Genomic DNA, 8,016 nt, shown 5'->3' with positions numbered 1-8,016 from the left:
CAGTCATTTGGGCTCCGCTGGCGTCTCAGCTCAATGTAATCGCACCAACCTGTGAATAGGAATGATTACCCTGTTTCGATGCGCAAAGAAATGGAATGTTTACAGAATGATGACATGTCCAATTGTATAGATTAAAGATATATGAATAAAGTATATTTTTGAAATAAAAAAAAATAAGGGTGAGAGGCACCTCCGCATCTGATACACATCTCAATGTTTCCACTTGTCCCAAGGACGACATTCCGTTGTCCCATTCAAATCCACATTCGGATGTGTATTGTAGAGTCTGCAGTACCAGGTTTGTTTGCAAACTGTCTGTGGGTAGCTGCAGTCTCTCTGGTTTATGATTTGGAGAATCTGGTGTTGGACTGGGGAGGGCGAAGTTAAAAATCATGCAACACCAGATTCTAGTCCAACGAGTTATAGGTTTATTTGGAGGCTCTAGCTTTCGGGGCCTTCCTCCTTCAGGTGGTTGTGAAGCAGGATCATATGGCACAGAATTTATAGCAAAAGATTAGGGTCATGCAGCTGAAATGATGAATTGAACAAACCTAGATTAAGTCTTTCATGTTTTAGAATGGGTTTGCTAGTTTTGGTTCTTTTATATGTAAATCCCAGAACTGTATTTAAGTCATATTCTCAAGATAGCTTAAGGCTTTATAACAAAAGGTGCCATCTCTGCTCGAACAATCTTTAAGACTGATCAGAATATCAGCAAATGCACTGAAACACTCTGCTTTCTGTCCCCGAGCCATCTCTCTGTCCAGACACACTATTCTCTTTCATAGGCTGCATGTTATGTTGAGGTGATTTTTGTAACTAACTTCAATATTTTTAACGTGAGTATATTTGAGTTAAAATGTCATTAATGTTCTCCTGTTCAGTAAAATCCCAAGTGTAGAGGTTCCACAAAGTTTCAATATGGTCCATTTTAACTATGATCCAGTCATACATCTATTGTAGTCAGAGAGATGTACAGCACGGAAACAGAGCCTTCAGTCCAACCCGTCCATGTATCCAGATATCCCAACCCAATCTAGTCCCACCTGCCAACACCCGCCCCACATCCCTCCAGACACTTCCTATTCATATACCCATCCAAACGCCTTTTAAATGTCACAATTGTACCAGCCTCCACCACTTCCTCTGGCAACTCATTCCATACACGTACCACCCTCTGTGTGAAAAAGTTGCCCCTTAGGTCTTTTTATATCTTTCCCCTCTCACCCTAATCCTATACTGTCTAGTTCTGGACTCCCCAACCCCAGGGAAAAGATTTTGTCTATTTATTCTATCCACCCCTGTCATGATTTTATAAACCTCTATAAGGTTACCCCTCAGCCTCTGATGTTCCAGGGAAAATAGTCCCAGCCTGTTCAATCTCTCCCAATAGCTTAAATCCTCCAACCCTAGAATTCCTAGAAACACGGCATTCCAACTGGAACACTTAACAAGCACATGGACTTGGATCCCATTTACCACCCCCGAGAAAAAGAACAGGAAATGGCATCACCACATGAAATTACATCATCAGCTCCAGGAAATCTAAACACACAAATAAAAAGCAGGTCATACCACCAGTGCTTCATCCGGAGGCTCACTGATGATGTTACTTAGTATGGTGACGAAACATCTGAAAGCGAGCAAACTGTCATCCAGAACCTCAACCTGAGCTACAAATCTTCGCAAAACTCGCACATTCTCCCCGTGTCTGTGTGGGTTTCCTCCGGGTGCTCTGGTTTCCTCCCACAATCCAAAGATGTGCAGGTGAATTGGCCATGCTAAATTGCCCATAGTGATAGGTGCGTTAGTCAGGGGTAAATATAAGGTAGGGGAATGGGCTTGGGTGGGTTTCTCTTCGGAGGGGTGGTGTGGACTTGATGGGCCGAAGGGCCTGTTTCCGCACTGTAGCAAATCTAATCTAATCTAACTCATTTAGTATCTCCCCCATCTCCTGCGGCTTCACACAAAGGCTGCGTTGCTGATCTTTGAAGGGCCCTATTCTCTCTCTAGTTACCATTTTGTCCTTAATGTATTTGTAAAAACCCTTTGGATTCCCCTTAACTCTATTTGTCTCTTAAGTACTCCTACTTCCTTTATACTCTTCTGAGGATTCACTCAATCTCTCCTGTCTATACCTGACACATGCTTCCTTCTTTTTCTTAACTAAACCCTCAAATTCTTCAGTTATCCAGCATTCCCTATACCTACCAGTGTTTCCTTTCACCCCAACAGGGATATACTGTCTCTGGATTCTCGTTATCTCATTTCTGAAGACTTCCCATTTTCCAGCCGTCCCTTTACCTTCCAATCAGCTTTGGAAAGTTCTTGCCTAATACCACCAAAATTAGCCTTCCTCCAGTTTAGAACTTCAGCTTTTAGATCTGGTCTATCCTTTTCCATCACTATTTTAAATCTAATAGAATTATGGTCGCTGGCCCCAAAGTGCTCCCCCACTGACACCTCAGTCACCTGCCCTGCCTTGTTTCCCAAGAGTAGGTCAAGTTTTGCACTTTGTCTAGTAGGTACATCCACATACTGAATCAGAAAATTGTCTTGTACACACTTAACAAATTCCTCTCCATCTAAACCCTTAACACTATGACAGTCCCAGACTATGTCTGGAAAGTTAAAATCCCCTACCACCCCATTATTCCTACAAATAACTGACATCTCCTTACAAATTTGTTTCTCAATTTCCTGCTGACTATTTGGGGATCTATATTACAATCCCAATAAGGTGATCATCCCTTTCTTATTTCTCAGCTCAACCCAAATAACTTCCCTGGATGTATTTCCGGGAATATCCTCCCTCAGCACAGCTGTAATGCTAGCCCTTATCAAAAATGCCACTCCCCCTCCTCTTTTGCCTCCCTTTCTATCCTTCCTGTAGCATTTGTATCCTGGAACATTAAGCTGCTAGTCCTGCCCATCCCTGAGCCATGTTTTCGTAATTGCCATGATATCCCAGTTCCATGTTTATAACTATGCTCTGAGTTCATCTGCCTTCCCTGTTAGGCCTCTTGCATTGGAATAAATGTTGTTTAATTTATCAATCCTGCATTGTTCTCTGCTTTGTCCCTGACTGTTTGACTCACTTCTGTTCTCAGCTGTACCAGTCTTAGATTGGTCTTTCCTCACTATCTCCCTGGGTCCCCCCCCGCCCGCCCCACCTTACTAGTTTAAATCCTTCCGAGCAGCTCTAGCAAATTTCCCTGCCAGTATGTTAGTCCCCTTCCAATTTAGGTGCAATCCGTCCTTCTTGTAGGGTCACTTCAACCCCCAGAAGAGATTCCAATGATCCAAAAATGTGAATCCTTATCCCATACACCAGCTCCTCAGCCATGCATTCATTTGCTATATCCTCCTATTCCTGCCCTCACTAGCTCACAGCACCAGGAGTAATCCAGACATTATTACTTTCAAGGACCCTTTTTTAAAAATTCCTGCCTAACTTTCTGTAATCTCCCTTAAGAATCTCAACCTCTTCCCTTCCTATGTCGTTGGTTCCAACGTGTCCAGTGACGTCCTGCTGCGCCCTCTCCCCCATGAGAACATGCTGCACCCTCTCTGAGACATCCTTGATCCTGGCACCAGGGAGGCAACACACCATTCTGATTTTTCACTGCTGGCCACAGAAATGTCTGTCTGTACCTCGGACTAAATAGACCCCTCACACAATCGGTTGCTTGGAACCCAACCTATCCCTCATTGCATTAGAGCCAGTCTTGATACCAGAAAATTGGCTGTTCGTGCTACATTCCCCTGAGAATCTATCACCCCCTACATTTTCCAAAACCGCATACTTGTTTGAAATGGGGATAGCCACAGAAGAGTCCTGCACTAGCTGCCTATCTCTCTACCTTTCCTGGAGTTAACCCATCTATGTGATTGTATCTGCAACTTTTCTCCCTTCCTATAAATGCCATCTATCACATCCCCTTGCTCTTGTAAATTCCTCATTGCCACTAACTGCCGCTCCAACGGATCCATTCCATATGATAGGATTTGTAACCAAAAGACATTTATTGCAGATATAAACCTCAGTAACATGTAAACTATCCCTAACCTTCCACATCTGACCAGAAGAACATATCACTTGACTAAAGGCCATTTTGCTTCTTTCAGTCGACAGACCCAGAAAGTCGCACTATCTTATTCCTCTACAAAACATTGCTTCAGGCTAGCTTAATACTTATGGCTTGTATTTTTAAGTTTAATTAAGAGACATATCTGAATAAAACATATAATCATGAAAGAACCCACTCTCTCACTACTGCAGACTTACTGTAAGGCCACACTTAAAACTGTTCACTTATCTGTCTGTGCCGTGACCTCAAACCCCAATAGGGTTTCTCCAAGATCAGTTGTGAATATCACTCTTTGTTGATTTTCCCAGATGCACTCCAATATCCAGCCATACATGAATTCAAACAGCAAAGGCAGTAACTGTGCAGGTTCACTGATGTGTCAGGGAGCTGTGTGGGTTAATCCTTCCTCTGTTCAACGATATTTGGATTAGAGACCAGTATGTACTCAACATTTACATAGATCATTGTTTGGGATATGCTCATTGCTGATATTTTCTGGTCTCTAGTTAGTTTTGCCGTTGAGCTGAGCAGAGGTTTTTGAGAAGGTTTTATTTCCCACCTGCAGTGCTGGCTAGTAGCTCAGATTGAAACCCTCGTGCTGTGGTAAGTTACTAGGCTTTCAAAGCCATTCTGTTGGTTGATCCTCCAAAGGGCACCTTCAGACTCCTTTCCCAAGCTTGGTGCTACAGAACGTCCTGCAAGGATCATTCGGAAAGCACACCCTCTGTACAATTCTGGTCTACACTGCGAACACTTGACTGTCTATCGCATGGTTGACATGGCTGTTATTGGATGTATGGCACGTTTCCCTGAGAGCATATCTCCTGTTTGAGATCTTCTGGCATATCATATAAATGGAGGCACTCAAACAACAGCCTTTTAAAAATTCCCATTTGAAATTTAGACATTCTTGATGCCTTCATGAAGTAGTATAAATCATTGTCCAAAATCAAAATTTGACCATTCATAGAAAACTAATCTGAACCTGCCGTCTGACAAAAAATTTGGACAAAGATTATGTAGCTATTACTGCAGAGATGTATACAGCAGTCTCACTGGGTTTTGTGCCAGTGTGCTTAACCTGATTTCCTCCTTGTTCCACAGAGACTCCGAACTGAAAATCGCCTCCTCAAGCAGCGAATTGAAACCCTCGAGAAGGTACGATATGTTCCCGATATGGTTTGTAGGTCACTGTTTTGGATAGTTTGACTTTGATTAGTCTTTGACCTGTCCAATGCTGCCTGCTGCCTCCTATACAGTTATGTCGAGAGAGAAATGAAAGTAATATTCCAGGTCAGCCTTTTGTCAGATGGAAGGTTGTCATCCTCCAACAGTAATTGTCTTTCTCTCTCAGATGCAGCCTGACCAGAGTATTTCCAGCTTTTCCTGTTTTGAATTCAGGTTTCCAACAGTATTTTGTTTCTGCCTGCTCTTGGCAAAAAGCATTCCAAAATCTGTGATTGTGTGTTTGAGCACTGCAAGGTGGAGGATTTTGTGGCAATTTTTTTTATTTGCAAGATTAGTAGTTAGTGTTTCTCAGTCATCACAGCCAGTCAGGCAGCACCCAAAGAGCAGGAGAGTGGATGTTTCAGGCATCCACACTTCCTTAGGAATGTGAACGGGGAAGGGCGCTGAGAGATAAATGCAGGCGTGGGTCCGAGAGAAAGGCAGCTGGGAAGAAAGATGGATATTCACCTTTTTTGTTAGGCTCTGTGCAGAAGCTTTTTTGCTTCCTGTAAGTTTGAATTTTGGGCAAGAGAGTCTTATTTGTGAAATATGGATCAAACAGTAAAGTTATTTTGTAACATAAATTATTAAACCATACTTAAGCAAAAAAAGCTAACTTTCAGTCTTTAATTTTTTTTTGAATGCCTTACCATTTTGCAGCTGTGAAACCTGGTGGGTGAGGGATAGTGAAGGGCAAAGGTGGGCAAAGACACCTTGAAGCTCCTACACATTCTCTGAAGGTGTGACTGCGGCTCAATAAAATCAAGAGCCAACAGAAGTGTTGATTTGGAGGTGCCAGTTTTGGACTGGAGTGGACAAAGTTAAAAATCTCTCAACACCAGGTTATAGTCCAACAGGTTTAACTGGAAGCACTAGCTTTCGGAGCGCTGCTCCTTCATCACTTTACAACCACCTGATGAAGGAATGGTGCTCCGAAAGCTAGTGCTTCCAGTTAAATCTGTTGGACTATAACGTCGTGTTGTGAGATTTTCAACAGAAGCATAACTCTTTAAAAAAAAATATAGGAACAGAGACTACAGGAATTTGGTGAAAAAGTAAATTTAGACAAAATATTGGTTGCACTACAGTTAACATGCTATGTGCAGTTCTGGACCCCATGATATAAGGGATGATAAAAGCCAAAATTTCACCAGGAGAACGTGGAGATGAGAAATTGTACTGATGCAAAGAAACTAGAGATATAGGTACTCTCTCCCCTGTGGAGCCTTAATGAAGGTTTTCTACTTTTTGTAGATAATTAAGAGAATGTTTTAATAGTTGCCTGTGATAAAAGGTCATCAATTTAAAATTTAGAACAAATTTATATAGGCTGTGTCTGTTGAGTGCTTTGGTACATGGAGTAGTCAAGATGGAGACTATTGGAACTTGGGATGGAAAATTGTTCTAGAATTGAGTTAACACAGACATAATGTGTTGTATAGCTCTCCATGTTGTTGAATGAACTGTGTTTAATTATCAACTCTGCAACAATGTGGAGAAAGTGAGGATTGTAGATACTGGAGAGTCAGAGTCAAAAAGTATGGTGCTGGAAAAGCACAGCAGGTCAGACAGCATCCGAGGAGCAGGAGAGTTGACATTTTTGGCATGAGTCCTTCATTATGAATGTGGAGTGGGAAGGGGGCTGAGAGATAAATAGAAGGGTAGGGGTGGGGCTGGGCCAAGGTAGCTAGGTCTGTTCAGAGATGTTATTACATGTCTTTTAGAGGTGTGGGACTTGAATCCAGGGCTTTCTGGTCCAAGGGCAGGGACACTACCACTGCTTCACAAGAGGGCCAGGGTCCTGTCATGAAGCATAAACACAAGAACTCTGAGCGGGTGTAGATCATTGAGCTTGCTCTGCCGTTCACCCCGGTCATGGCTGAACATGAGCTTTAGCTCCACTTTTCTGCCTGATCCCCGTTAAAAATCACGCAACACCAGCTTCTAGTCCAACAGGTTTATTTGGAAGCACTAGCTTTCGGAGCGCTGCTCCAACTGGTTGATTTCCTGAGAGACCAGCAATCTGCCTTGTTGCAAGTTTAAATATGATCAGTGACTGAGCATCCACAAGCCTGTGGGGTAGAGAATTGTAAAGATTCACAAGCCTTTATAAGAACGAAATTCACCTCATCTAAGAGCAAAAAAGGTTTAATCCTTTGTAGTGAGACTGCCCCTGTTCCAGACTCCCCAGTCAGGGCACACAAGCTCAGTGTCTCCCCTGCCAGGCCTTTCCATCTGTTGATGTAATCACCTGTCAGTCTTCTGAACTGCAAAGAATATAGACTCAATTTACTCAACCCCTTCATCCCAGGCACCAATCGCATGAACCTTTAGCTGGACCTCTCCCAAAGCATGTATGTCCTTCCTGTCAATATAAAAATCACGCAACACCAGCTTCTAGTCAAACAGGTTTATTTGGAAGTCTAGCTGAAAATGTGTTGCTGGAAAAGCGCAGCAGGTCAGGCAGCATCCAAGGAACAGGAGAATCGACGTTTCGGGCATAAGCCCTTCTTCAGGAATGAGGAAAGTGTGCCAAGCAGGCTAAGATAAAAGGTAGGGAGGAGGGACTTGGGGGAGGGGCGTTGGAAATGCGATAGGTGGAAGGAGGTCAAGGTGAGGGTGATAGGCCGGAGTGGGGTGGGGGCAGAGAGGTCAGGAAGAAGATTGCAGGTTAGGAAGGTGGTGCTGAGTTCGAGGG

The 8,016-nt window shown here is 43.2% G+C and overlaps 1 protein-coding gene across 9 annotated transcripts in view; it reads left to right on the top strand.

Annotated features, from left to right (window-relative positions):
- Positions 1-8,016, top strand: part of LOC122552164 (EVI5-like protein) — a 264,526-nt gene that overhangs the window by 122,566 nt on the left and 133,944 nt on the right. For 8 of the 9 annotated variants that reach the window (XM_043694689.1, XM_043694685.1, XM_043694688.1 and 5 more), the window contains one exon: positions 5,196-5,249. The exons of the other annotated variant lie outside the window; for it this stretch is intronic. In XM_043694689.1, coding sequence (XP_043550624.1) covers positions 5,196-5,249 — 54 coding nt within the window. The remainder of the gene's footprint in view (positions 1-5,195; positions 5,250-8,016) is intronic. 9 annotated transcript variants of the gene reach the window in all.

The sequence above is a fragment of the Chiloscyllium plagiosum genome, chromosome 8 (assembly GCF_004010195.1).
Source record: "Chiloscyllium plagiosum isolate BGI_BamShark_2017 chromosome 8, ASM401019v2, whole genome shotgun sequence".
Taxonomy (NCBI): Eukaryota; Metazoa; Chordata; class Chondrichthyes; order Orectolobiformes; family Hemiscylliidae; genus Chiloscyllium; species Chiloscyllium plagiosum.
Note: the sequence above shows the minus strand (reverse complement) of the source record. Positions and strands in the feature narration are given on the sequence as shown.